Source organism: Cebidichthys violaceus, unplaced genomic scaffold (assembly GCF_023349555.1).
Source record: "Cebidichthys violaceus isolate CVI_PGR_0920_01 unplaced genomic scaffold, fCebVio1.0.p SCAF_3, whole genome shotgun sequence".
Taxonomy (NCBI): domain Eukaryota; kingdom Metazoa; phylum Chordata; class Actinopteri; order Perciformes; family Stichaeidae; genus Cebidichthys; species Cebidichthys violaceus.
Genome location: NW_027176483.1, coordinates 13,829,459 through 13,857,021, shown reverse-complemented (window position 1 = coordinate 13,857,021; position 27,563 = coordinate 13,829,459). Strand labels below are relative to the sequence as shown.

At 41.6% G+C, this 27,563-nt stretch overlaps 1 protein-coding gene and 1 non-coding gene across 3 annotated transcripts in view; both read left to right on the top strand.

Annotated features, from left to right (window-relative positions):
- The first annotated feature begins 10,263 nt into the window (after window positions 1-10,263).
- trnar-acg (transfer RNA arginine (anticodon ACG)) lies at window positions 10,264-10,336 on the top strand. Its single transcript has one exon. It is a non-coding gene; the product is annotated as a tRNA-Arg (tRNA).
- Window positions 10,285-27,563, top strand: part of banp (BTG3 associated nuclear protein) — a 35,904-nt gene continuing 18,625 nt past the window's right edge. The window contains exons 1-12 of one of the 2 annotated variants that reach the window (XM_068723317.1): window positions 10,285-10,429; window positions 10,704-10,847; window positions 12,360-12,438; window positions 12,823-12,941; window positions 13,059-13,258; window positions 13,460-13,549; window positions 14,658-14,830; window positions 17,224-17,463; window positions 19,224-19,379; window positions 22,125-22,246; window positions 25,078-25,149; window positions 27,398-27,442. In XM_068723317.1, the coding sequence (XP_068579418.1) occupies window positions 12,369-12,438; window positions 12,823-12,941; window positions 13,059-13,258; window positions 13,460-13,549; window positions 14,658-14,830; window positions 17,224-17,463; window positions 19,224-19,379; window positions 22,125-22,246; window positions 25,078-25,149; window positions 27,398-27,442 (1,287 nt within the window). In that variant the 5' untranslated portion in view covers window positions 10,285-10,429; window positions 10,704-10,847; window positions 12,360-12,368. Of the gene's footprint in view, window positions 10,430-10,667; window positions 10,848-12,359; window positions 12,439-12,822; window positions 12,942-13,058; window positions 13,259-13,459; window positions 13,550-14,657; window positions 14,831-17,223; window positions 17,464-19,223; window positions 19,380-22,124; window positions 22,247-25,077; window positions 25,150-27,397; window positions 27,443-27,563 lie in introns of both variants that reach the window. The other variant, XM_068723316.1, reaches the window with a different exon arrangement.

Sequence of the window (27,563 nt, the reverse complement as noted above, 5' to 3'; positions counted from 1 at the left end):
AATATTTGAAGTGTTCTAAAAAGTATTTTCTCAATAATTCCAAACAATGACTGCAGTATATGTGTTCAGTACATCTCTGACTCCACCCATACTGGAAATCAGATATTTTACTGTACCAATTAAGAGATATTTCAAAGTAAAAGTCATACATTTGTACCAAAAATATCTAATAACTGAATATTTGAAGGGTTCTAAAAAGTATTTTCTCAATAATTCCAGACAATGACTTATGTATATGTGTTCAACAAATCTCTGACTCCACCCATCCCGAAAATCAGATATTTTTATTGTACCAATTAAGAGATAGTTCAAAGTAAACGTCATACATTTCTACCGGGAACATATCTAATAGAATATTTGAAGAGTTCTAAAAATTATTTTCTAAATAACTCCAGACAATGACTGGTGTATATGTGTTCAGGACATCTCTGACTCCACCCATACTGAAAATTTGATATTTTTACTTTACCAATTAAGAGATATTTCAAAGTAAAAGTCATACATTTGTACCAAGAACATCTCTCATCTTCAACCGCTTATCCGGGATCGGGTTGCGGAGGCAACAGCTCCAGCAGGGGACCCCAAACTTCCCTTTCCCGGGCCACATCAGCCAGCTCTGACTGGGGGATCCCGAGGTGCTCCCAGGCCAGTTTGGAGATATAGTCCCTCCACCTGGTCCTGGGCCTCCCTTGGGGTCTCCTCCCAGTTGGTCGTGCCTGGAACACCTCCCTAGGGAGGCGCCCAGGTGGCATCCTTACCAGATGCCCGAACCACCTCAACTGGCTCCTTTCCACGCAAAGGAGCAGCGGCTCTACTCCAAGTCCCTCACGGATGACCGAACTTCTCACCCTATCTCTAAGGGAGATGCCAGCCACCCTCCTGAGGAAACCCATTTTGGCCGCTTGTACCCGCGATCTAATTCTTTCGGTCATGACCCAGTCCACATGACCATAGGTGAGGGTAGGAACGAAGATTGCCCGGTAGATTGCGGCTCAGCTCTCTTTTCGTCACAACGGTGCGGTAGAGCGACTGCAATACCGCCCAAGCTGCTCCAATTCTCCGGCCAATCTCACGTTCCATTGTTCCCTCACTCGCAAACAAGACCCCGAGGTACTTGAACTCCTTCACTTGGGGTAAGGACTCATTCCCTACCCGGAGTGGGCAATCCACCGGTTTCCTGCTGAGAACCATGGCCTCAGATTTAGAGGTGCTGATCCTCATCCCAACCGCTTCACACTCGGCTGCGAACCGATCCAGTGAGTGCTGGAGGTCACAGCCCGATTTAAGACAACAGGACCACATCATCTGCAAACAGCAGCGATGCAATCCTCAGCCCACCGAACTGTAAACACTCCTCTCCACGACTACGCCTCGATATCCTGTCCATGAATACCACAAACAGGATTGGTGACAAAGCGCAGCCCTGGCGGAGGCCAACCCTCACCGGAAACAAGTCCGACTTACTGCCGAGAACCCGGACACAGCTCTCGCTTTGGGCGTACAGGGATTAGATGGCCCCCAGAAGTGGCCCCCTCACCCCATACTCCCGCAGCACCTCCCACAGTATCTCCCGGGGTACCCGGTCATATGCTTTCTCCAGGTCCACAAAACACATGTAGACCGGATGGGCGTATTCCCAAGCCCCCTCCAGGATCCTTGCGAGAGTGAAGAGCTGGTCCGTTGTTCCACGGCCAGGACGGAATCTGCATTGTTCCTCTTCAATCCGAGGTTTGACTATCGGCCGAACCCTCCTTTCCAGCACCTTGGAGTAGACTTTACAGGGAGGCTGAGTAGTGTGATACCGCGATAATTGGCACACACCCTCTGGTCCCCATTTTTGAACAGGGGAACCACCATTCCTGCCACTCCCTAGGCACCGTCCCAGACCTCCACACAATATTGAAGAGACGTGTCATCCAAGACAGCCCCTCCACACACAGCGCCTTCAGCATTTCTGGACGGATCTCATCAATCCCTTGGGCTTTGCCACTGTGGAGTTGTTTGACTACCTCAGTGACTTCCACCAGGGAAATTGATGATGCTCCCCTATCAGCCTCCAGCTCTGCCTCTACAGTAGAGCGTATTAGTCAGATTCATGAGTTCCTCCAAGTGCTCCTTCCACCGCCCGATTACCCCCTCAGTTGAAGTCAACAGAGTCCCATCCTTACTGTATGCACCATTTCGTCTAAAATCTAATATGAAAGTGGACAAATTGTCTCATGAATGTGATTTGAAGTTAGCTCATGCATGTGATTTTGAAGGGCTTACATTTTTAAATGCTACATCAGAATGTCCTGGTTCTCGCTGAGTGAAACCTTAAGATGGTCTGCTATCAACCCGAGTTGAAATGATTTTGAAACTATGCACCATTTCTTCTAAAATCTAATATAAAATTAGACAAATTGTCTCACGAATGTGATTTGAAGTTAGTTCATGCATGCGATTTTGAAGGGCTTTAATTTTGAAATGCTACATCAGAATGTCCTGGAACACTTCAACTATTATATACTTTCTTTGTAGAAATGTATGACTTTTACTTTGAAATATCTCTTAATTGGTACAGTAGAAATATCTGATTTTTAGGATGGGTGGAGTCAGAGATGTCCTGAACACATATACATTCGTCATTGTCTTGAATTATTGAGAACATACTTTTTAGAACACTTAAAATATTCAATTAGATATGTTCTCGGTAGAAATGTATGACTTTTACTTTGAAATATCTCTTAATTGGTAGAGTAAAACTATTTGGTTTTCAGTATGGGTGGGTTCAGAGATGTCCTGAACACATATACGTCAATCATTGTCTGGAATAATTAAAAAATCTATTCTTTTAGCTCATCAAATATTGATATTATAGTGATATTAGCATTTTTGTCCTGAACATATATCCATTAGTCATTGTGTGGAATTATTGAGAAAAACATTTTTCATAGCACCATAACAATTTCAGAAATTAGCTATTTGAAGGTACAAATTCAGTTCAGAGTTTTTACTAATTGACTTTCAGTCAGGTATTATTCACTTTAATATATTCCCAAGAACCCTCAAATCAAAGAATAAAGACACTTCACGCACAATTTAGGTGTATTTTCCCTTTAACTCACGCGATGCCGGTTTTAAACTTCCCACGGCCTTCAAGACTGCCAGAGTCACCCCCCTTCTGACCCCTCTGATGTCAAGAACTTCAGACCGGTTTGTCCTCTACCCTTTCTATCCAAAACACTTGAACATGCTGTCTTTAACCAACTGTCTTCCTATCTCCACCAGAACAGCCTTTTGGACCCCCACCAGTCTGGGTTCAAAGTGGGTCACTCGACAGAGACGGCCCTCCTTGCGGTGACAGAGTCGCTTCACGCCACGAGAGCTAACTCTCTCTCCTCTGTCCTGATTCTCCTGGACCTGTCTGCGGCATTTGACACTGTGAACCATCAGATCCTCCTCTCCACCCTTGAAGGAATGGGCGTCTCAGGCTCTACACTCTCCCTGTTTGCATCCTACCTGACAGGTCGATCCTACCAGGTGACCTGGAGGGGGGCCGTGTCGGAACCACGCATGCTGACTACGGGGGTTCCGCAAGGTTCAGTCCTGGGCCCCCTTCTCTTCTCGCTCTACACAACATCTCTGGGTTCTGTTATTCACTCGCATGACTTCTCCTACCATTGTTATGCCGATGACACCCAGCTGGTCTTGTCATTTCCCCCCGGTGACACCCAAGTGGAGACACGCATTGCTGCGTGCTTGGCTGACATCTCGAAGTGGATAACGACACACCACCTCAAGCTAGACAAAACCGAGCTACTGTTCCTCCCCGGGAAGGGTTGCCCACACCGGGACCTGTCCATCACCATTGATGATACCGTGGTGATGCCGACTCGGACTGCAAGGAACCTGGGTGTGACCCTGGATGACCAACTGTCATTCTCATTAAACATTTCATCTGTTAAACGCTCCTGCAGATTCCTGCTCTACAACATCAGGAGGATTCGCCCCTTCCTCACTGACGAGACGGCGCAGGTGCTCATCCAGGTTCTTGTCATCTCCCGCCTGGACTACTACAACTCTCTACTCGCCGGAGACCCGGCGACGGCCATCAGACCTCTGGAGCTTGTCCAGAAAGCCGCAGCTCGCCTGGTGTTCAATCGCCCCAAGTTCTCCCACACAACTTCCTTTCTCCGTTCTCTACACTGGCTACCTGTAAGAGCTCGCATCCAGTTTAAGACTCTGGTGCTAGCCTACAGGGCAGTGAAAGGAACAGCTCCTTCCTGTCTCCGGGCCATGGTCAAGCCTTACACCCCCGCCCGACCACTTCGCTCTGCTGCCTCGGGGCGATTGGTTGCCTCGTCGCGCAGAGGTCCTGGCGGCCGATCGACCCGGTCACGGCTGTTTTCTGTCCTGGCCCCACAATGGTGGAATGAACTTCCCATTGACGTCAGGACAGCAGAGTTGCTGCCCATCTTTCGGTGCAGGCTGAAAACCCACCTCTTCAGGAAGTGCTACCCTGAGCCTTCCACTTAGCACTTATTGTATTCATACTAGCTTGTTGCACTTATTGTATTTGTATTACTTTTTTGCACTTACTGCTTTTCTTTGTTTCTGCACTGTACTTTGGCTCTGAGTTATGCTCTGCTTCATGCTCTTAGATGCTTGTTTGGAAAAGCAGATGTACTTGACTTCTGGTGACTAGTAGTTCTCTTGAATACCAATGATGAATGCACTTATTGTAAGTCGCTTTGGATAAAAGCGTCTGCTAAATGACTGTAATGTAATGTAATGTAATGTACTATAATGTTACTATAATGTATAATGCACAATTATATATGTGAATATAATTAATTAAATCTTATTTTCATTATGCAATACGTATATATATTTTGTTGGCATTTTATTCTGAAAACAGGATGTTTGTCTGAAAACCGGATGTGGTCTCACTTTAATCTTTCCGCTAACTTTGCAAAGTCCTTCGCTCGCTCCTGGTCTGTGCCGTTTGAATGCGTTTACCATGAATTTCAGCTTATAGGAGCACTAACATTTAAGTGTCTGCTGAGTTGACCACAGAGATCTGAGTGTCTGCTGACTTGACCGCAGTCAAAGGGCTCACATTACTAGAAAGCTGACCGCTCCTTAACTGTCTTCCGCTCTTGATCACTACAGCGTTATAGTCCTATAGTTATATGGACTCATGTGTCTGGAAATAAGAGTTTAATAATAATAATACAAAATAGCAGCTGGGGCGGTGTCTCCGGTTATTGAGAACCGTAGTTGTACCAGCAAAGAACACAAGTGTTGCACCTGACCGGAGGAACCAAGAGATCCACTAGTGTGGAGAAGGGTTACATGATTGACTCAGTCACGTGCGGTGAGGTTCATGGCTGGTGAGGCACTGACACTACATAAGTCAGATTTACACCGGGAGCGTGTGCGCCCTACCGACCTGCCCCACCGACCTGGCCCACCGATCTGCCCCGCTGGGAGCGTTTCAGAAGTGGAGCGCTTGCGGGCACCACCCGCGAAAATCGTGAGATTCAGCGATAACCTGTGTAACAACCACGGATGTATAAAGAGAACAACAAACACATGAAAGGTTACTTTACCTGTCCAACGTTGAATTGCTGTTGATTTGTTCATATTCCTTGTTTTTTGAGACATTTTTAATCTTGGATATATAATCTTACATTTTTGTGGTTAAAGCAAAATATAAGAAGAAGAAGAAAAGTGTAGAAGAAGAGCAACGACAGAACAAGCATAAACCCGACCCGTGGGCTCTCACACGCCTTCTTCATTGAGGCAGAGTAGTGTTTGCCCCTCTGTGCTTTTTCACTGCGGTTTAATGTCAGATCAGCAACACTAAATATGTTCTACACAGACGTGAAATACATTACCTATTCTATGGAAAGAAAGGACATATAATAAAAGTGTCTACAAATATTACAGTGGTGACAAACAATGAGAAATCAAAAGGCACGCGCTCAACCCAGTTTGTGAGGGATTGCGCAATCTGAGGTGAGGCACAGCTCGTTGCTGCCTCACCTCACGTGTCTCCTCTGAACAGGACGTGTGCTAATTCAGCGATTTTGATTATAAAAATGCTTGAAATGATTGGAATCATACAGAAATTACATTTATAGCACAGAGCAGTAGAGAAATATTAATATTTATTTTATTTTAGCATTATTTGTTTTTTACTTGTCATGATGAGCCTCACCTGCCTCCACTGACCGCACGTCCCTGGATTGACTTGGCTTCAGCTATCAATGTACACATGTATGTCTCATTCATTAAGTCCATGTAACCACAAGAGGAACGAACACTGTATTATGCGAAATACGTGTATGTTACACACGTTACATATGTTACACCGTGCAATACAAATTATTCTGTCTGTGTGTGTATATATATATATATATATATATATATATATATATATTTTAGCTATAATTATATTTCAATTATTGTGGATTTTTACTTTTTTACTGAGTTAATATTCTTTACTGTTTATTACTTATTTACTTATTTATAATTGTTTTGATACATAATTTTTTTTACTATGTCTCTTGTATCCACTATGCTGCTGTACTCCTGTACATTTCCCCACTGCGGGACTAATAAAGGATTATCTTATCTTATCTTATTTTATCTTACATTAACAGATAGACATAGCCTATTAATAATACAAAATATAATCAACAAATAATGTAACATGTTTTATTATATTGGTGAAATATATAATGGCCGTGTATATATATAAAATGAGCTTCACCTTTACAGGCTGCATCAAGATTATTATAGACAATTATAATTCCTTAATATAATATATGTATATTAGGCTTACATGTTAAGTATATTTTAATGCTTTTTACTACTAAATGCAGAACTTTTATTAACAGAGTATTTTACACTGTCGTATTGATACTTTTTCCACCTACTTTTACATAGACCTAGTTCACATATGTTATTATGTTATATGTTGCTGTCATACATATTTCTACTGATCATAACGAGTTAGAACAGGAATGAGCGGGATTCATAAGAAAGATCTACTTAACAGACCACGATTTGCCTGAAATGCGCCCTAATTGCGTTGTTTCGAATCCCGCTCATGACTGTTTTGACCTGTCGTGATCATCTAGAAATATGTACGTCAGCAACTAAAATAAACATAGTAGGCTTATGTTAATGCGTGGTGGAAAGGTGATTACATTTTCTTTTATTAATCTGAATCTTCAAGTAACTAAAGATATCAAAAAATGTAGTGGAGTAAAAAGTACAATATTTGCCTTTGAGGTGCAGTGGACTAGAAGTATAAAGTGACATGAAATGTAAATACACAAGTAAAGAACAAGTACTTCAAAATTGTACTTAAGTAGAGTACTTGAGTAAATGTAATTAGTTACTGTCCACTACTGTTTAATTAAGAAGCCTGCAGACTAAAAACCTTATGTGATGATGAAGCAAACAAAGAATGTGACAAATAGGAGGATTATTATTATTTATCAACATAGTTTAGAGTTCAGATAATCCTCTCTTGGGTAGATATTAAAAGTTGTAATTTTTTTCAGTGAAGTTGTTGTAATAACTAAATAATACTAATAATAAATAGGAAGAAGTTATCAACACAGAGAAGTCAGTTTTATATTTTTTATTACAGAAAAACAAAAATGACAATAATAATAAAGTGTAACATAAAGGACTTAAGGTATAAATAAACTAAAAGTAAAAATGTAATGTAATGAAAGTGCAACATAAATAAAGTGAAGAAATCAAGTAATCAAAATCAACAATTTAAATAATCGATAATACAGTAAAAAATAAAACATATTCGGTGTACATAAAGCTTATGAGCATTGGAAAACTGGTGTGAGATCATTGATCAGGTGACAAGACCGTTAAAGTGAAGAGACAAGATGGTCCCAGATCAGATATCCAACAATATTTTACACAGTGACCGTTGTAAAGCCAAACTCTGTAACAGTGCAAAGAACTTGAAAACATACACTGGAGATGCTGGAGGGTTTTCATCTCAACCCCGCTTCTTCAGCATAGCCCTCCATTCTTCACATGAGTGTCAGACTCTGGACAGTACCAGTTCCCAAAGTACTGAAGATGTGATGGTGTCTTTCTGTCTTTGTTGCACTTTCTGCAAAGGATCACGTCTGTCTTCTTCACCTACTTTCTCTTGACGGTTCCACTTTGCTCCATCTCCTCTTTTGTTCCCTGTACCGTTGAGTACCGTAAGGAACCGCTTGGCTGGATGTGTGAGTGGAAGGTGGCACAGAAGGTAAACTGGGGTTGGGGGAGTTCAAAAACATCACCTGTGAGGGTCCAGCCACTATAGGAAGCCCCAGAGATGGAAGAGAAGGGGAAGGAGACGGGCGGTCCTCTTCTTGAGCGTTGCTTCTCCTGCACTGTTTGGTGGCAGGAGGAACAGGTGGGGCTCAGCCAAACTGCCAGAATGCAGAGATGACCCTTTCTGCAGAGCTGCAGGGAGCTTCTCTGGTCCTGCTCAGGGTGCATCTGGATCTGGCCCTGCCATGCCTGCTGAACCTGGGAAAACATAAAACAACCAATATTAATAAACAGATTGTAAGCAGCTGAATACCGCTCCGCTCACTCCTCTTTTTCCAAGACTGTGGCAACGTGAGCCGCTGAGTCTGCCTCACTCAGGGGCCATCCATCCCATAATAACACTTTTAACACATTGCATTTTCACAAGCATATCTGAGCATATCTTCATGTCAACATGAACAAGTAAAAGAAGGCTCTCTCTATAACCAGTGTTTGTTTGTCACCACGGCGGAGCCTTCATATCTACGTATCAATGGAGATGTGAAGGGCTCATTGTAAGAGAACAAAAACACTCATACAATAATAACTAAGTGATAGTACACTCATGAAAACATAGTTATGAATGTTGTATTTCATTTCTACTAATATATCCCACATAATGCGACACACATTGTAAGCAATGCAGAAAACATGCTCTGCATAAAATATGAGTGTATGAAGCATGCTCACAGTGTAACCATTGTGTGAGCAATCAGCTGAACAAGGTCGTTTCATCTTTAACAATGTATCTATAACGCAATATGTTTTATAAACTGAGCTCTTTTGTAGAACCTCGATCTTCAAAGTAACTGAAGTTATCAATTAAATGTAGTGCAGTAAAAAGCACAATATTTCCCTCTGAATTGTAATCGAGTAGAAGTATAAAGTAGAATAAAACAGAAATACTCAAGTAAAATACAAGTAGCTCAAAATGATACTTCAGTACAGTAACGTTCTTGAGTAAATGCAATTTCCCTCGTTACTTTCCATCACTGCCTCCTGTAAGTAACGTTTAGTAATGAAATTAACGGTAAGTTACAAACAGGTGTCCAGTAACGTTGTTACGTTATTGTAAAGGTTACGACTCACAGACAAGAGTGCTATTTCATTTTAATGTAAGTCTTGTCATGCTGTATGTAACTTGACTTTATTGTAAATGAATGAATGAATACATAAAGAGAACAGTCAAATAACGGCGGAATGGCGGACAGTCCCACTTAACGTGAGTTCGCTCCGGTCATCAACAAGCGGGTTGGTTTGTTAACTTTGTCGGTGAACGTTAAAGTGACTGAACGTAACATCAGTAACGGTAGAGCTAACGTTAGTTAAGTATCGCTCTCTGTAACATAATGTAATACAGTGATGGACAGCTGACGTTTACGTTAGGACGCGTTTCCTCGTTAGTAACGAGTTACCGAGCGGCTCATTCATTCAAACATCAATATATCTCAATTCATTTGTATTGACAACAGTTATAAAGGATTGACTTACTTTCGAAATGTTGATAAAACGAATAGAATCCGACGTCCGTTCTCTTCATCCACCGTAAACACCGTAAACAACTTTTCAAATGTGGGAGGGATTTCGTCGTCGGCCGCTCTCGTCCGTCATTGGTCAATTCTTGGTTGATTCTTGGTTGCGATACGAGCACCGATTGGCCACAGCGGACAATTCTTGGTCGATTCTTGGTTACAGACTGAACGGCGATTGGCTTTCGCAACCAAGAATTAGCTCGACTCACGCGCTACCTGGATCAATCAACCGAGATATGTCCGTTGTTGCCAATCAGCGCTCGTATTGCAACCAAGACTTAACCAAGAATTGACCAATCAACGTTTTCGAGCTCACGGAACTGTGAGGTCGATGAAAAAATAATTGTCAAAGAGCACACTTATGTACACGAATAATTACTTCCGGGTCATCTAAACGTAACGGCGCGGGCCAGTGGCGCAATGGATAACGCGTCTGACTACGGATCAGAAGATTCTAGGTTCGACTCCTGGCTGGCTCGTAATTTTTCACTTTTGCCCCACTCTAAAGCGAAAGCAAACAACCTAATATCGGTCCTAAACATAAACTGGATGGTCAGTTACATGTTTTTCCTGTAAGTGCGATTTTGGGCTTTGCATAATTGACAATTTGTTCAAGGGTGCCAGTATATTCAGTTTGACTAAAGTCACAAAAAAGAGAATAAAACTATCTCTTTTCAAAAATTAAAGTCAGCACAATGTTTTCAGTCTAAACCGTTTTGAAACAATTAACTAGCTAATCAGCTTAAACCTGAACTAAACTGAATGCCGATAAACGTATAAGTAAAATATGTGTTGATGTTAAATCCTTAGATAAGTTTGCGTGTTGTTTCAACTGGGGTTGTACAGTAACAGGCTGGTTTATCGGTCCCCCCTGAATGAGCGAGGAACCGTCCATGTGAGGAACAAACGAAGGCACGGGCTCATCTCTCGCGAGGAACGACGCCGTTATCGGAATCTCTACAAACAACACGAGAATTCATCATTCACACGGTAATATAACCCAATCTTACTCGGTACATGTGTTGTGTGCCCAGCAGTGGGGGAAAGATGCTGATTCAAAATGATATTTAATTGTTATTTCTTAGAACCGTTTAGGATTCTTGCTTTACATTTGGGCGGCCTTTAGGCCCCACTAGCATGCTAACCACCACGCTAGCTTAGACGCCAACTCGTTTCCTCTGCCTTGGTTTTAACGTTAGCACGCGAGCTTGCAAATCCGATTTTGGAGTTGTTAGCTTAGCTAACATTAGCTAGCATGTGCTCCGGCTATATAGCTAGCGCAAGTGCAACATGGGACATTTTTGCCGAAATCCAGTAGTAAAAACGTTAGCTAGGATACTTTCAATGAAAGTATTAACACGTCAGGTTTAAAAGTTGATTTCATCGGGTTGTTTTAGCTCAACACTAACGTTACCCGTAGCTAACCTTATGTACACCGTTACTAGACCCACGCCCAGTTAGCTAGCTAATGCTAAACGTGGAGTAATGTGGCGTTAGCAATACAAACGTAGTTAACTCCGTAGGGCCAGCACGACTTTGCTGCTGTGCGTGCTGTTTTAATGACGCAGCTTCAGTTAGCTCTTTAAAGAAGCAGGATTTTTGCAAAAACAGCTATAACATAACGTCATCCTACCCCGACCTCCTTAACTGCTAGAGCTAGCTCAAGAAGCTAATATTGGCCGTCAGTTAATACAATGCTAGGGGGGTTTCAAGTCAGTTCTCATTCATAACCACACGATCTTCTCCATGTATTCATACATGATTGAAATACGCCCAGAAATGTAAAGAGGGATTGACCCAGGAGAAGGTGGGCATATAATGCCTCAGGATATCTAGTATTTCCCTCCCTTTCCCTCACACACACCACAACTGTCACTACTGTCTGGTTCCTCACATGCCGTGGCAGACGAGCCATATACTGTACATGTACACAACAAATGAATTCCTCTTTGAGTCAGAGTTTAAGTGATATAGTTAAAATGCATCCTTACGTGTGCTTCATAAAGATTTTTGTCAGTGCATTATTCCATAAGGTGACTGTTGTAACATGCATCAGTAGTCTTTTTGTTTAGTCAATTATGAGTGTATATTTCTATAATAGCCGACACTGTTCAATTTTTAGAAGCTATAAAATTCTACTTTTACTCATGCTTTTATGTTAAAATATGCTAATGTACCAAGATGAAAGCTCAAATACATGTCAAAAATCATGGATTCAAGTATGTAAACATTACTTAGAATTGCTTAAAAATATTTGGCATTACATATAGCGTGCAAAATGTATAGAGACTGCAGAAATAGATGGTCTATATAGGAAAGAAAGTGGTCAGCATAAGGAAATAACTGATAAATGTCTTTATAAAATAGTCGATTTTAAAGTGCGTATTCCCTATTTATGCAGAGACAGCAACACACAACAGAAAGATATTCTGCCTTCTCGTAGACTGTCAGTTAATACATATTTTACTCTCTTGTTAAATTCTTCAAATGATCTTATTTCAGTTGTGAACAATGTCTGAACAAGAGTTGGATGAAATTGTGCAAATAACAGTGGAGGACTTTAACCCGGATGACCGGACAGGTAAGATTCGTATGACACAATATGAAAATGTATTATTTTATATATTTTCATTTCAGTGTATAGTGAATTTTTTTTACATTGAATATTTACATTCTCTGCCTTTTTGACGAGGTATTGTCAGGTCCATGTTAGGCAAGTGTGGCACTATCAAACACGGACATTCAATCAGTGTCAGCTTACTTTACGCTAAATGTGTTTCACTATATTATTTAGAATTTGCTTGATAAACACTGTATGGGGTGGGGATTTGGTATCATCAGATACTCAATACTATGGCTGAGATTGGAGCAGGAGAACAGCTTCAATCTGGGCACCCCATCGTGACATCTAACAAGAAAGCTGTGTTGTTGGTTTGAGGGTGTCTTTATATTTAATTCATGCCAGACATGCTGGACAATCATGAAGACGATGATGAGAGGCTTCAGAAGAAAAAAAGGAAATTAAGCAGCAGCCAGGAGAATAACAACAACAACAACAGCAACCAAGACATATCTTTTATTAAGGTAACAGCTCAGTATAATAGACTCCTGTCAAAAGCTCATATGTTTTTATATAATTCAAATAAGAGGATATGACTTGTTGCTTCAATGACACTTACAAAATCTTATTTTTGATTCCAGAATCTGTTGGTCTCATTTACCGCATCAATCAGCCAGCGGCTGGAGGGAATTGAATCAAAGTTATATTCTCTCGATGCTACATGCAAAGCCCTTGGACGCAAACTAGACAGCATGGTGCCGTGTGCAAAGAGTCCGATCCAGGTTCCTATGGTTGCAGGGTCTCCTCAGGGCGCCACTCAAACGTGGAACAAAGTGCGATGGTAAGATACAAAGTGTTGCCCACTATTGCATTTTGCACCAATTGCAAATAGTCTCCATTCATGCAGAAAATTGTCATTTTGAGTCATTTTACAAAGCTGATTGTGATTACAGGAGCCAGCAGAACCACATTACCTAAAAACAGACTGCAAAGCATGCATACATGTGCCAGTTAACCAATGTGTTTGGAACTTTTTGTTTAGTGTTGTTCCACAAACAAATGTGATTGTGAGCAGTGAACACCCGAAGGGCCCTAACCAAGAAGACACCCCTCTGGAGAATCTGCTGAGCAAGTGAGTGGCTCACATTCACACTATATGCCCAGCATATAAATAAAGTTGTTATTATTTTATTTAGTGTGCTACATGTGACTACATGTGAATCCTTGCCTCACACATTCTCCACTATATTTGACAGAAATACCCATGTTTCTCTTTAGATAGACATGTTGTTTTTTGTTCAAACTTGAACAAAGCGACGGCAGCCAGGTGAGATTAGATAAACACTCACTCAGCGTTAGAGTAATATGTAGAAAAATACGAACACAAGTGACAGCCTTTGACATTTAAATATGTAATCCTAGAGTTCCGTGTTGTTATTTGCTTATGGCCGTCAGTACAAAGAGAGAAAAGAGTCTCCCAGTATAATCGGTTTCCAGCACGAACAGTTTTTCTTGTGTTTTGAATAGGATACCTTGTGTTCCTATGTGGAATTCCTAAAACTGCCCCTGCACGACGTAATTAAACAATTTGCTTTATTTTGGAACATGAGACTACATTACGAGACAATAGTTTCGACATTTATCAAAAATAGACCTAAGTTACTTATGATGTAGTTAACACAGTGCTTTTTATAGTAGCCTAATTACACCGCTGGTCACAGGGGCAAATGCGAATCTCACTGAAAATGACAGAAGCTGAATAGAAATTACCTTGTGATAGTTTTTCTTTTAGTTCTATAAGGTTGTGAAATAAATGTATAAATATCATATCTAAGCCTTGTCTTTTAATTGACCAAACAGCAGTTGCAATAGCTGTAACGGGAAAAAACTAAACCCAAAGTACCCACAACATGCCCCATTTCAGCTCAGCTTCCTGTTCCACCAGTGGAGACTGACCTCTGGTGGCACTTGCTGTGCCCTACAATACATCAAATCAATTAAGCGTCATAGAAAGCATAGCTTCTGAATGTATGACGTTATTGAAAATGATACCGTCTGGTTTTTTAAATACCCTGTAAATAGCACTACCGTAATATCGCCCAAGCCTAACATCTTATCCCAGTTTTTCAATTCAGGCAATTGAGCAGTGAAAAGAATCTGAATTCCTCATACAAGGTGGCTGCTGCCATGACCTGTCTTGATGTTAGACATACTGATCACAGATCTGTGTTTGTTTTCAGTACAGTGACCAGGAAGCGACAGAACACAATCTTGGTAAAGGTGCCGGGCCCCGAGGAGAGTCAGGAAGAACAAGACAGCGGCTCAGAGGCCAGTGACACTGTTTCTAATGGTGGCCATTCCAGCAACGCACAAAATGGCCAAAATGTCACGCTCATCACACTCAATTCAGAAGGTATGACTCAACAAAAAAAAACACTCATAGGTGGGGCGGCTGTGGTTCAGGAGATAAAGCGGGTTGACCTTTAATCACAAGGTTGGGGTTTCGCTTCCACACGCCTCCTGTCAGTAAAGTGTCCTTTTAACAATACACTGAACTCCAAGCCCCAAGTCCTGATGGGCCAAAGCCTTGCATTGCAGCTCCGCCACCATCCGTGTATTAGTGAATGGGTATTTGAAGGCAAATTGTAAAGTGTAGAAAGGCCATTACCGTGTATGTTATTGCTGTTCTTCCCTTGTAGTCAGTGGATAGAAATGAGCCTATTTTCTATTTTGTTTGGCTTTTAATTGATCTTTAAGTGGGCCTCAATGATCACATGTTGGGTCCTGCTAAGTAGGGGTGTAGCGGTTAAAAAAATGCACGGTTCGGTTCAATGCGACACAGTGGTGCCACTGTGCGGTACGTTTTCAATACTGCAAAAAAGGAGAAATGGCAGAGAATTGTCCTTAACTGACATCATAAAGTATGTTCTTTCTGACTTTGAACAACAATGGATTCATTTGTGAACAGGAAGCTGCAGCAACTCCTGTTTTGTCGTCAACACGTAGGCTGCTGTTGTGCTTCTGTGAAACAAGGTCACAGTCTCTCTGATCTTTACTGGGAGGCCAGAGATCTGCTGCACTGCCGTTGCTTTCTGAGATGCTAGATTACTGACACAGGCAAAACCTCCTATTTGTGGCCCTGTACCAGCAGCTCTAACAGCATTAACTATATTCCTGGTATTGTCAGCAGTCACAGGAATAGTTACATTAGCTCGCTCCAACTCCGGGGCGCAATAACATTAAGCATGTTCGTACAGCCTGCTTTTTCCACTACAGAGTAGCGCCTCATATCCGCGGCTATAAATGTACCAATCGCTGTGGTACAAATATGTGTATTGTTACACCACTACTGCTCAGGGGTTTATTCTGCACCCTCCGTCATGTACTTTTCACACACTCCTTGGCTTGGTCCTTCTTCCATTGCGGAGGAGCCGGAGTTGTGATTGTCAGACCGACTCATGAGGAAGATCCCTGACCCAGGCTTGGTGCTAAGCCCAAGATGCGGGGCTCTTCTAAGACTTGATGGTTGTTTGGGTTGAGAAGAAACAAGGTTGGAATGCCCTCCTTTACTCCAACAAGGTTTCGAGGTTCTGGGGAAGCTGGAGCAACATTAGTACACCGATAACAGGGAGCTTTCGGCCAGTCCGGCCTCCATCATGAGGAATGTCAAAACAAGTTCAACAATAACTTGTTGTTTCCCCAGTGCCACTTTCTGTGATACAGTTATTGAGGTTCTCGCTAATGAACTTCATATTTGCAGAGTCATTGTCCACTTCGGCACAAGTGATATCCAGCGATGCACTAATCTATCGGCCACCAATGGAAACCAGCCGGTTGTCCGGTGATCATCCACGACCGATGACCGGCCGATCAGTCTCATCTATGCGATTTTTGGCCGGTCAAATTTACAGACAGTCACACCGTGTCCCAACAGCAAACATAGCGAAACATTGGACTGACGCATGTTTTCAAAGTCATTTGCTTTACAATTTGGCTCTCATTCATTCATGACGACAAGGAGCTACCATGCAGTTTCTGGTCCGACCATCAGGCTTAAGGGCACTGAGCCACAGCTGCCCTAAATATTTTCTTTGATTGTTTTGTTCGGATTGGTCTTATTCAACGTGGCTAACGTGACTCTTTCAGATGGTGTCCACATTGAAGGAAACTTTGCTGATGTGTCATGTTAATGCCCCGTGTTTCTAGCTCACACGGCATTGATAAATGCTCTGATTGATCGTTCATGTTTTCAGTAGCTTTGCTGAGTGGTTCTTGCTGAGCTAGCGTGTGCAAATTAAGTCCACGTTGTCGTAACTGTGTTGCTATTTACTGTGATTGTTTGTTTGGTTATTTTCAGTGGATTTAAGAAGTTTTTGGTCATCTTCAAACGGAAACTATTAATCCTTTATTTGCAGCTGTGGGTTACCATGATACGATTGTTAGTCATCATTAGCTAGATGGTACCCATGTGGTGTCCAGAACAGTGCCTCATGCTTTGTTTGTGTGGCGGATTTAACAGTTAACATACGGTGTGAGCAAACAGCCAAGCCACATATTCAGCTTTGTAACATCCTTGATAACACAATTTTGCCCACAATTAACCTACTTCTCAATTACTGCCACATGGGGGCGCTATTGTATTACGTGACGTACATCAGTGGCTCTGTACCAGTGTAGTATTCGTCAGCCTGTGAAGGAAAACTAGGTAGAATTTACTTCTCAGTTTACAGGTTTCCACAGGTTTGGTTGAGAGAGAGAGCTGTGTGACAGTGATCGAATAACTGCTCCTTCTCCCATTTCCTCTAGATGATTACCCAGTAGGCACCTGGTTGGGAGATGAGAACAACCCAGAGATGCGAGTTCGTTGCCCAGTTTCCCCGGCCGACATGCTTCATATCACCACAAACTGCCGCACGGCGGAGAAAATGGCCCTGACACTGTTAGATTACCTGTTCCATCGAGAGGTCCAGGCCATGTCCAACCTCTCTGGCCAGGGCAAACACGGCAAGAAGCAGCTGGACCCGCTCATGATCTACGGCATTCGTTGTGAGTCCTAACCATCTAGTATCAAAAGGAAATCAATATCACGCCACCTGCCTTACTTTGTGATTTTTGACAAAAGTCAAGGGAGATCTTGTGGTTGACATTATTTACATAGATTACAAGAAAGAATGTATTTTTACGTACCATGATCTAATTGGCCAAATGACCCACTAGTAACCTCCAAGGTGGTGTCTAGTAACCACTGTTTGTCTAATGATTAGTACAATTTGGCATAGTATGATTTCTGCTAATACATGTCACTCAGCCGGGGTTTGAATCCTTAACCCCTTACATAAATAAATGAACTCTCTGAGACCTTCCCACATTTCATCTTCGTTCCATTACAAAGCAGCACCGAATTGAACACAGAAATAGACTGCAGTCTCTATTCCCAATGTGGGCTACAACAACATGCATTCATCATTGCACACTAGCATTAATGTGCAACACATTTTAAAACATACCAGACTGTAAATGACAAGCACATGTCTGGTAGAGAAAGCCTAATGGAGTCGCCCTCAATTCAGTGAAGTCTTTGATTCCTGGAGGAGCAGAGTCGGGGCTGTGATGGCAGACAGACGGAGATTTATAAAAGTTATGTGGCTACATACTATATTTATATGGTTGACATTGCTGTGCGAAGAGGGGCTATGTTAGCTTTAGCCTTTCCTTCAGAGTGCAGCATCTGCCCCCTGCAGGAGGCTTCAGTAAATATCCCCCATGGCACACATGAGGTATGCAGAGGCTGGAGCAGGGCCAGGTGACTTTTGGGTGAGTCATTCTGCCTGTATTTAAAAAAAAAAAAAAAAAAGGAACAGGAATGGAGGCACAAGTGCCCTGCCTGCCTGTGCAGGACCCATCAGGTGCGAAAGGGCTCCCATACACTGCCATCTCACTATCCACAGATACCCCTCAGCTCCTCGCCTGTCTCATTTTCTTACCTCAGGCTGTAGCTTCGTTGTTAATTTGTGTAGAAATGAGCTGTCAAGCGACGCACCTCCTTTAAACACTTCATAACCCAGAGGTAGACAGCCACTAAATACAGCTGCATCCAGTCTGTCCTATAGCCAATCAGGCAGCTTAATCACATGAGACGATATCAATTCCATTGCAGCAGTCTGTTGCTTTCTTTTCTTGTGAGAGCTGACATTCAATTCCCTCAAAGGTTTACATCCCTCAGGTATTTTTGTTACTTGGTTATACGACTGTATGCTGACATTGTAGAGAGTTTAGGATTAAGTGTACCAGCAAGCCTACGACACACACATCTCTATGCTAAAAATACTGATTTTATTGTAAAACAAGATATATTTTTTTCCGGATTGATAGCTGATCCTCATTAACCCACAAGATTAGTATCTTGCATGCAGCAGTGCTGTGATTGATGTGCCTAATAAGCTACCCAGCTGCAACAATAACTGATGCATAAACAGTTGTCCATTGTCCATCTAAAATAAATTTGAATTAATAAAGTGGTGTTATTGTAACAGATGTGAGGTACTTGTCCTGAAATCACACCTCCCTGCTCTAAAGTTGTTTTGAGTTTAGCTCCACTCCACTAAATATTAAAGGAAACTATTTAATTTCCTGTTCCACTGAAACAGAATAATAGGCAGTTTAATGGAGGGAGCATTTCAGAGACAAAAGGACATATCGACACAGACTCATGTTGAGATACGATGCACTAATTGCACAACCAAGCCAACAATTTTGTATCATTCACACAGCATGCGGTGACATTTTACCTCTCTGTGTCCCAACAGGCCACTTGTTCCACAAATTTGGCATCACCGAGTCAGACTGGTACCGCATCAAGCAAAGCATCGACTCAAAGTGTCGCACTGCCTGGAGACGCAAGCAGCGCGGCCAGAGTCTGGCTGTGAAGAGCTTCTCCAAACGCACACCTCGCAGCACATCCGGTACAGTACAGACGATCCTCCGGGGGCTGTAGAGCATGTATAATTCTTTGTGCATCATGACCATGGATCATACTATATGGGATGTGGTCTCGTGTTGTGTGCCTGTGTGCCTGTGTGTGTGTGTGTGTGTGTGTGTGTGTGTGTGTGTGTGTGTGTGTGTGTGTGTGTGTGTGTGTGTGTGTGTGTGTGTGTAGTTGTTTATATGTAGACACAAGGGCTCAAGAAAAAGACATAATAGCAGCTTCATATTCACACCACACCTCCCCCTAAACAGTGTGGACTGTTACTTATTTGTCCACTTTGCAGCATTAATACGCATACTAAGGACAATTGATTTTCTTTAAGCTACTGACTATGCTTTTAGATTCAGACGTTGTATAATTACTGATGTGACATATGTTAGAGAGAGAGACACAGTAACAGTGTCAGAGAAACAGAGGATGTGTTGTTCTCTAATCAAAGGCCACCTTCCTTTTTTGGTGGTAGTTTCCGGAACATTTACAGTTGGTTGTTTACTGTGTATCAGTCTTCATCCAAACATGTCTGGTAAAAAAAACTTAACAGAGAGCAGATCACCATAGGTGAGGAAGTATGGAAAATCACAACATACAAAATATTAAAGTGTAACTTCACCCCCAGGTCTGAGCCACCCGATTTTTTTTTATACATTTGGTAAGAAATGTCAATATTAACACCAGCATTGATGTGTTTCATCACAGTGCAGTCAAATCATTTAGTTTACAGCTTAAAAAACACGTTGAAGTGCGCTACCTTTTTAAGTAAACTTATGTGGCACAGAATCAGAGATATGACTGGTTCAACACTAGACCACATTCTTAAATCCTCTTGAAGTCAACCTTTTAAAGCGCGAGGATCTTTTTAGTTAAGAAAAATAAAGTCTTTCGAACCTTCTGCCGCCTTTCTTGTGAAATGCTGTGGGAGTGAGCACATAGACATTTATCTCTATGTTCTGAGAAAGCTAATACCTACCTGGCTCCACTCTCTTTAACTGTCTTTATCTGCTGATAACGTTGCTAAGTCTGCCTGTGTGTTTTCTAATCAAACAAGTTGCACAGTGTTGAGAATCAACTACAGACCAAACAGAGACATCTGCTGTTTCTGTTGCTTACGGGCCAGCGACACCATCACTGGCCGTTCGTACGGACTGGTCTGAGTGGAGTGGCATGTTACATTAGTTGGTTCGTAGTTATGGAAGATCGTTTTTCAATTTGGATCTGTGGATTTTAACTGGTGCTCAAACAATTTGAAAGTGATGGAGGGAAATATTTGAAGAAGGTTCTAAGCTTAGTCAGCCTCTTTAACTTTATCCTCTTGATGCTTATGGATTTCTTAATAGTTTTGGCCAAAATTGACTATGGATAGCCACCAATGGATTTCTATGAAATGTATCCGGTTTGTCAACCTAGAGGCTTCCCATTAGCATTACACTGGTTTAAAAAGCTTTGGGGCTATCAATTTTGGCATGACCAGTGAACTACCAAGATACTTCATTTATTAAAGTTATTTTTATAACTTTTGATGCAGGACAATGTTTATAAATAGTCAACAAAAAGCCTCACACAGTAAACTCATACAAGACTTACTTCACCAGCTATATTAAAGCTATTTTAAGACCTCGACCCAAATGCAGATGCAGCGTGTTTTGCTGCAGATGGTTGTAATCTGCACACAATGCCTGCTGTCCTTCCCTCCCTGTGAGCCATCACCTCTCACCTTGGACCAGGGAAAAGACTGCAGGGGAAACCCAAATATCCTGTGAGTGCTCAGGATTGTCAGGCCCTTCCTTTTGGGGCCACACACACATAACCCCATAGTGTACAACACAAACAGTAGGTCAGATGGTGTGTGTACAAACATGCAAACAATCATTCCTTCTTTAATCTGATTACTTGTTAATGCACCAGAACTCTTTTTTTAAACCCATTATTTATCAGTGAAACAGCAAGGAGAGCTCAGACCAAAACTGTAGTTTTCACAAGCCACCTGGCTCTTGCTTCCTCGTCTGGCAGTCCTGAGGATTATTTACACAATACAGTACATAGCAGTAATAAGCAAATATAGCCTCACTTTTCAAAGCAGCATAACACAAAACAGAATTTTTCATGTTATATGTATCGTTTAAAGCTACATTCCTTTTTTTGGTGGCCGTCCTCAGCACACACTAATTGCAGCAAGGTCTGTTTCCCAGAAATTACCTAAAATTCTTTCAGTCCTCACTTCTCCCAAATGGTCTTTTTGCTGCTGCACATTTTAACATCTTACAGAGAAGGTGCGGTTTTTGTTAAGTTTCTGGCATTTGATTCAAGCTCCACTGTCATTGAGCACTCTGCTGTCTTTAAACTGCTGAAAGAGGTCTTTTGGGTGTTTTAGAGCTGCGACGGGTTCATGCAGGGGTTTCAAACGGCTGGTGTGATAGCGGGTGTTTAGACTGAGGCCTGCAGTTTGTGTTTGGCTGTGAGACCATGAATGTGTTTGGATGGCTAGCTGGAGAGCCCTTGTTGTGTATTTAGGCGTTTGATAAAGTATAAACACGGCATCATCCAGCAGATGGCCTGGGAATTAGCCAGGTTTTGTTTTTGTACAAGATGTTGCTACGGTCCCTTGCTTGATGTGTGGGTGTTTGTTGGTTTGTGTGTCTGTGCCTTAGAGACCTCATCCCTATTTCTTATGTGTGCTGGAATCATTTGCGATGTTATTGACCATGCTGTTTGTCGTCCTAACCAGAGGGAGGCCTGACAGAAGAAACGGGCCACATTGAGACTGCCACCCAGCAGACCTTGCACTACACACTGGCCAATCAACAAGTCCAGTTCCACCGTATCGGGGAGGATGGACAAGTTCAGGTGGTGAGTGACAACGTATTCTCTTAACAGCGAGAGTATGAGTTCTGCTGCTGTCATGTGAGGGTCCTACAGAGCAGGGTTAGTCCGTGGGGAAAGATCATTCCACCCACCGGAGTGACACATGGAGCATTCTGCAGAAATACAGAGCAGCTTATGTGGGCTGACAGGAAGGAAGTGACTTAACCATATATATCTTGTGTCCTGAAATTACCAAAAATAATCATAATTTCAACAAGCGATGAACCACTTCATTAAACTACAGTGCCCTCCAGAATTATTGGCACCCTTTAGTAAAAATCAGCAAAACGAGATGCAAAAAAATGTCTTTATTGTTTATCCTCATCATCTTTCATTCAAAATATTCACAAAAATCTAACCTTTAACTGAAGTAACATAATTGAAAGAAACATAAAATTTTTATCATGAAACAAATATTTTTCTCAAAAATATATGTGCCACAATTATTGGCACCCCTTCATTCAATATTTGGTGCAGCCTCCCTTTACCAAGATAACAGCTGTGAGTCTTCTCCTATATTGCGTGATGAGGTTGGTGACCACATGGCTCTGGATCTGAGACATTCCTCCATGCAGAATCTCTCCAGATCCTTCAGATTCAGAGGTCGACGCTTGTGGACTCTCCTCTTCAGCTCATCCCACAGATCTTCTCTGGGGTTTAGGTCGGGGGACTGTGATGGCCATGGCAAAGCCTTTATTCTGTGGTCGGTGAACCATTTTTGTGTAGGTTTTGAGGTGTGCTTCGGATCATTGTCCTGCTGGAAGGTCCAACCACGGCCCATTTCAAGCTTCCTGGCAGAGGCTGTTAGGTTTTCATTTAGTATCTGCTGATGTTTGATGGAGTCCATGATACCATGTATCCTATCAAGGTGTCCAGGGCCTCTGGAAGAAAAACAGCCCCACAACATCAAAGATCCACCACCATACTTCACAGTGGGTATGAGGTGCTTCTCTGTATGGCTATCTTTCTGTCTACACCAAACCCACCTTTGATGTTTGTTGCCAAAAAGCTCTATTTTGGTCTCATCTGACCGTATAACCCGGTCCCATTGAAAGTCCCAGTAACGTTTGGCAAACTGTAGGCGCTTTAGCTTGTTGTTGATTGACAGCAGAGGCTTTTTTCTGGCAACTCTCCCAAACAACTTGTGGTGATGTAGGTGGCATCTGATGGTAGTTTTGGAGACTTTCTGACCCCAAGACTCAACTAACCTCTGCAATTCTCCAGCTGTGATCCTTGGAGATTCTTTTGCCAGTCGAACCATCCTCCTCACGGTGTGTGGGGTCAATGTACACATACGTCCTCTTCCAGGCTGATTCTTAACATCTCCTGTTGCTTTAAACTTCTTAATTATTGCCCTGATAGTGGAAATGGCTATTTTCAACTGTTTAGAGATTTTCTTATATCCATTTTCTGATTTGTGAAGCTCAACAACGTTTCGTCGCACATCGTCACTGTGTTCTCAAGTTTTTCCCATTGTGATGAATGACCAAGGGAATTTGGCCTGTATTATCTCATATTTATACCCCAGTGAAACTGGAAGTCATGGTTGACCACTTAAGAGTTCCTAATCAAACAGGTGAACTTACAAATGTAAAATATGACTGGAATTATACTTCAGTTAGATTTTAATCATGATATTTTCTAGGGGTGCCAATAATTGTGGCACACATGTTTTGGAGAAAAATATTTATTTAATGTCAACATTTTTTTTTTCTGTCAATAATTTTACTTCAATGAAAAGGTAAGATTTTTGTGAATATTTTGAGTGAAAGACCAAGAGGATAAACAGCAAAGACATTTTTTCACAGCCTGTTTTGCTCATATCTACTAAGGGTGCCAATGATTCTGGAGGGCACTGTATATGGCCTGTTTAAGGTCTTAAATATATCGTAGTTTTAAAGTTATGCTGTCTGTGCGATTGACCAAATTGATAAAGTGCCATGTATTAGTTTGTGGTTTACCATTGAGCTTACAGTTATTCATTGAGTGAGGGCATCTTGGACTAGTCTTGTTTAATGTTGTGTAGTCAAACAACTGATGACAGATACACACGAGCTGTGAGACAATGTTTGTCATGAAGGGCTTTTTGTGAGGAAATGAAATGCATGTGTGTGAGTTGCAAAGTCAGTGTTACTAACTAAAAGATATGATAATAATTATTCCTCATGATCTGATGATACTACAGGAACATTCTACTCATTAGTACACCAGCTGTAATGACAGTCATACAAAAGCTGCCTCATAATTCACAGTGTTGAAAGTTCTGCTGTTATACCTCCTTTCCTGTTAAAGTTAAACAAATCTAGTTGATTAGACTAAACTAAAGACTTTTGAATACATTTTTACTAGGGGTGTAACGGTTCACAAAATTCTCGGTTCGGTTCAATACGATACAGTGGTGCCACGGTTCGGTACGTTTTGGTACGTTTTCAGTACAGCAAAAAAGCAGAAATGCCAAATCCTTGCTGGTGAGACTCAAGTAGTCTTTAATAATGAAAGGTCGTGTTTGATACTTAAGATCTTCTCTAAAATCTTCTTCTATAAACTCAAACAGACACATTTCCAGTATGTAGAGAGGGAATGATTACAACAAGCAAAATCCATTTCAGTCTGTATATGGGTGCCTGACTATTGTTTTAGGACAAACTTAAGTCGTTTAACCACAATTTGTAAGTGTATGATGATCATTCATGGATTTCTTTGCAGTTGAAAATCATGTTTAGGATTAAAGGAAAATATGCCGTGGCAAAATTCTTGATCATATTTGTGTTATTGTTCCAGCTTCAGCTCTCTCATCCTTCATCCTTGTCTCTCAGATTCCTCAGGGTCAGCTGCACATCGCCCAGGTGCCACAAGGAGAGGAGGTGCAGATCACACAGGACAGTGAGGCAAGTGTCTGTGTGTGAGAGAAACAATCAACAACTCCTTTTCTTGAGTCCTTCTTCCTGGTACATTCAATTTCTGAGCAAACGCGTCGGTCGGCAGAATTTATCTCCAGACAGAATAAAACTGTTACAGTAAAGTTATGCTTGAGAAAGAAGTGGTTTACTGAGAAGAAAACTGCTTAGTGTGGGAATGTCAGTATGTTGTGTTCAAAGTCTGGTTTGTAATTTGGTTGACTTCAGGCTTGATGAGGACCCTTTGAAACAATCCATTATATCTGTGTGAGCATGTAGATTAAGCAAAATGCACTCTGGATTGCCTTTTGCAATTTCTACAGGACTTTACAGACACGAAGACTTTTGGTTTTATTTAGCTAGCAATTAATCCAAATTTGGATGAATCCAATTAAGCTTTTTGTTGAGAACAGTAATCAATAATTACAAACACATGGATGCTTACAGATATAGAATTTAGCATGGATACACTACCATTGTGCAGAAATAGAGTTTTTCATACATTATTTGGGTCAGTAACGAAAACTGCTCCCCAACGCGTTACTCTACAAAGTTACAGTTTTCTTTTGATGAGGTTCTTTGTCACGTTGAAAATGTTTCTTCACAAAATTAGGGTTGTTCCTCCTTCAGCTCTCTGGACGAATAATTATTCAAATTGTTTGCTAAACCCGTCTACCAATGATCTAATAAATTAGTGATTGCAAAACTTTCATTCTGGAGATTTAAAGCTAGTTTACTTCTACAAGAAAGAATTGGAAGAGCCTTTTTACAGAGCAAACTTCTATTTTTCCTTCATCAAATAGGTTTGGTAAGAGTCATTAAACATTTGTTTCTTTTGAGCCCCGTATGTTTCTGTTTGCCTATGCAAATAGTCATCCCAATGAAGCATGGTGTGCCCAAGTAATACCTGACAACATTTAAGTCATTAGTGAATTCTAACAAAAGCAGATGTCCCGTAATGTTTATATATCCGCTTGCTTTTGCATGGGGTTATGACTTTTGTTTCCTCATAATACCCAGATGTCTCATGTCGCCCCCACCAGACATGCGCTCTGCATGCACACACAGCCTGCCAGTGAAAATCAAAACTCAAATTCCAAACCACACCGACTGCTGGAGAGGAATTTCCACATCAGCATCATTGCTATTGATATTTCGAGGATGTGGAAGAGAGATTTATTACAAGGCCCCGGTCTGTGTACACACATACACATCTAATCACATACTGTACAATACGTGCCCCACATGCATGACAGCTTGACATTTATGCAAAAAGCAATTGACACCTTGCCCAAGTGTTTTTCTCATTTCCTGTTCAGCAGTGCTAAAGGACACTCGGAGGGAGAGAGACGGAGTGAACTGGAGGCTGAAAAGCTCTAAAGCCTTTCCTGCTCTTTGTGGCGGAGCCCAGTTTTTTTTCTTCTCCTCTCTCCTTCCTATTCCATCATATTGTTTGTTTTCTGGAGTTCAAAGCTTAGCAACGAAATCCCCCTTCTCCCAACTGCCACTCTTACAATATGTTTTCATTAGGAACGGGCCCCCTTCATCAAAGTCATTGGTTTTAGCGTGCTTGAAAAGGAAATGAGCTATTTGAGAGATTACACTGCTCTTTGGCCATATGGCAGCTCTGACAGCATTTGATATATACATGAAATACAATTAACAACAGAAAACAACTAAAAGTTTGGGGTTGGCTAAAAATGGCTTATTCGATGTCCTCTCTTATGTGGTCTTGTAAACGTCACTGTGGGTGTTCAAAGACTTTACGACGGTCATTGCATCTTGATTAAGCTGCGATAGGCTCGTGCCTTTGTGAATGGATTTCTATTGTTGTTTACTAAATCTTTTATGTCGTTAGAAATGACACAATCGTTGATGTATACACAAAGACATTGCTTCCACCGCTCACTCTTATGTCATCATGTATAAAAACTCCTCTGCCAAACCCTGAATGCTCAGAAACTTGTACAGACACTTCTGATTCTTCTCAGATATCGACACACTTTCCACTTTCCACTTAGAGAGTTCAGTTTACCGCCTTTTAATGGCTGCAATCACCTCGGAACAATGCAGGTTTTAATAATGTGTTGTCCATGCAGGTTAGTGTGAATAGAAGGGCAAATAAATGGGCGAGATGAATTGTTTTTCTGACTCCATGTTTGGTTGAAACGGCTAAATGATGATGTGTATTTAATATGGCATCAGGTCTTTGACGTGACATGTCCGTCCTCTATTTCAGGGAAATCTCCAGATCCACCAGGTACATGTTGGTCAGGATGGACAGGTAAGAACACGTTCACAATGAACTGATTATGAGTTACAATACACTAATGAATCCATGCTGTAGATGATAAACCACATGTTTACCTCACTTGTTACTTTTGTGCTTAAAGTACTACAAATCC